The sequence below is a fragment of the Mirounga angustirostris genome, unplaced genomic scaffold, assembly GCF_029215605.1.
Source record: "Mirounga angustirostris isolate CCGP_5_RB_7025 unplaced genomic scaffold, mMirAng1.0.hap1 SCAF_11, whole genome shotgun sequence".
NCBI classification, from domain to species: domain Eukaryota; kingdom Metazoa; phylum Chordata; class Mammalia; order Carnivora; family Phocidae; genus Mirounga; species Mirounga angustirostris.
This window is the reverse complement of record NW_026991719.1, coordinates 86,327,571-86,328,539: the sequence shown is the minus strand read 5'-3', so window position 1 is coordinate 86,328,539 and position 969 is coordinate 86,327,571. Positions and strand designations below refer to the sequence as shown.

General features: G+C 44.8%; 1 protein-coding gene across 2 annotated transcripts; it reads right to left on the bottom strand.

The window, feature by feature from the left end:
• On the bottom strand, positions 1 to 718 carry LOC123834394 (small ubiquitin-related modifier 2-like). Of its 2 annotated transcripts, none has more exons than XM_045863579.1 (3): positions 612 to 718; positions 355 to 397; positions 1 to 135 (listed from the first exon to the last, which is right to left on the bottom strand). In XM_045863579.1, exons 1-3 carry the CDS (start codon positions 716 to 718, stop codon positions 1 to 3), a joined length of 285 nt encoding a protein of 94 aa, XP_045719535.1. The 2 variants fall into 2 exon arrangements, with proteins under 2 accessions (XP_045719535.1, XP_045719579.1); XM_045863623.1 differs by having other exon boundaries at positions 1 to 63.
• Between the last annotated feature and the right edge of the window lie 251 nt (positions 719 to 969).

Sequence of the window (969 nt, the reverse complement as noted above, 5' to 3'; positions counted from 1 at the left end):
TTAGTAGACACCTCCAGTCTGCTGCTGGAACACACCAATTGTATCTTCAGCCTCCATTTCTAACTGTGTAGGTATGTCTGTTTCATTGATTGGATGTCTATCAAATAGGAATCTGATTTGCCTCATTGATAAACTCTTTCTTTTTTTTAAACTTTTTTTTTTTTAAGATTTTATTTATTTGAGAGAGAGAGAATGAGAGACAGAGAGCATGACAGAGAGGAGGGTCAGAGGGAGAAGCAGATTCCCCGCTGAGCAGGGAGCCCGATGCGGGACTCGATCCCGGGACTCCAGGATCATGACCTGAGCCGAAGGCCGTCGCTTAACCAACTGAGCCACCCAGGCGCCCCGATAAACCCTTTCACAATAGGTTTTCATTAGTTTACTAAGTGGTGTATGCCTCTTTTTTTTTTTAAGATTTTATTTATTTATTTGACAGAGAGATACACAATGAGAGAGGGAGCACAAGCAGGGGGAGTGGGAGAGGGAGAAGCAGGCTTCCCGCCGAGCAGGGAGCCCGATGTGGGGCTCGATCCCAGGATCCTGGGATCACGACCTGAGCCGAAGGCAGACGCTTAACGCCTGAGCCACCCAGGTGCCCTAGTGGTGTATGCCTCTTAATCTTAAACTGTACCACAGAACCATCCTGTCCCTCTACCTTCCAATTAATATGGTCATTGTTCTCAGTCTTGACTCCTTCCTTGGTCTTTTCATCAGCCATGGTGAGTACCAGAATCTCCTCAGCTGCTGCTTCACAAAAGAGGTACCAGGTCCACACCCAATGAGCACACTAGCAGCACCAGGAGTGACAGAAGAAGGAGGCAACCTAATTATTTTTAGTGACAAATCTTGAACAGCTCCACCAAAAATACAATATCCAAATGGCCAATAAGACAATAAATAGGCACTCAATTTTGTTAGTTATCAAGTAAATGCAAATTAAAATCACAATTAGATAATACTCTACATCCC

Excerpts from the sequence above, each read along its gene's own strand:
- LOC123834394 (XM_045863579.1), bottom strand. The coding sequence starts at position 718 with ATGGCTGATGAAAAGACCAAGGAAGGAGTCAAGACTGAGAACAATGAC. Across the intron at positions 398-611 it reads GTACAGTTTAAGATTAAGAG|GCATACACCACTTAGTAAAC; the intron begins GCATACACCACT and ends AAAAAAAAAGAG. Across the intron at positions 136-354 it reads TGAAAACCTATTGTGAAAGG|AGTTTATCAATGAGGCAAAT; the intron begins GTTTATCGGGGC and ends AAAAAAAGAAAG.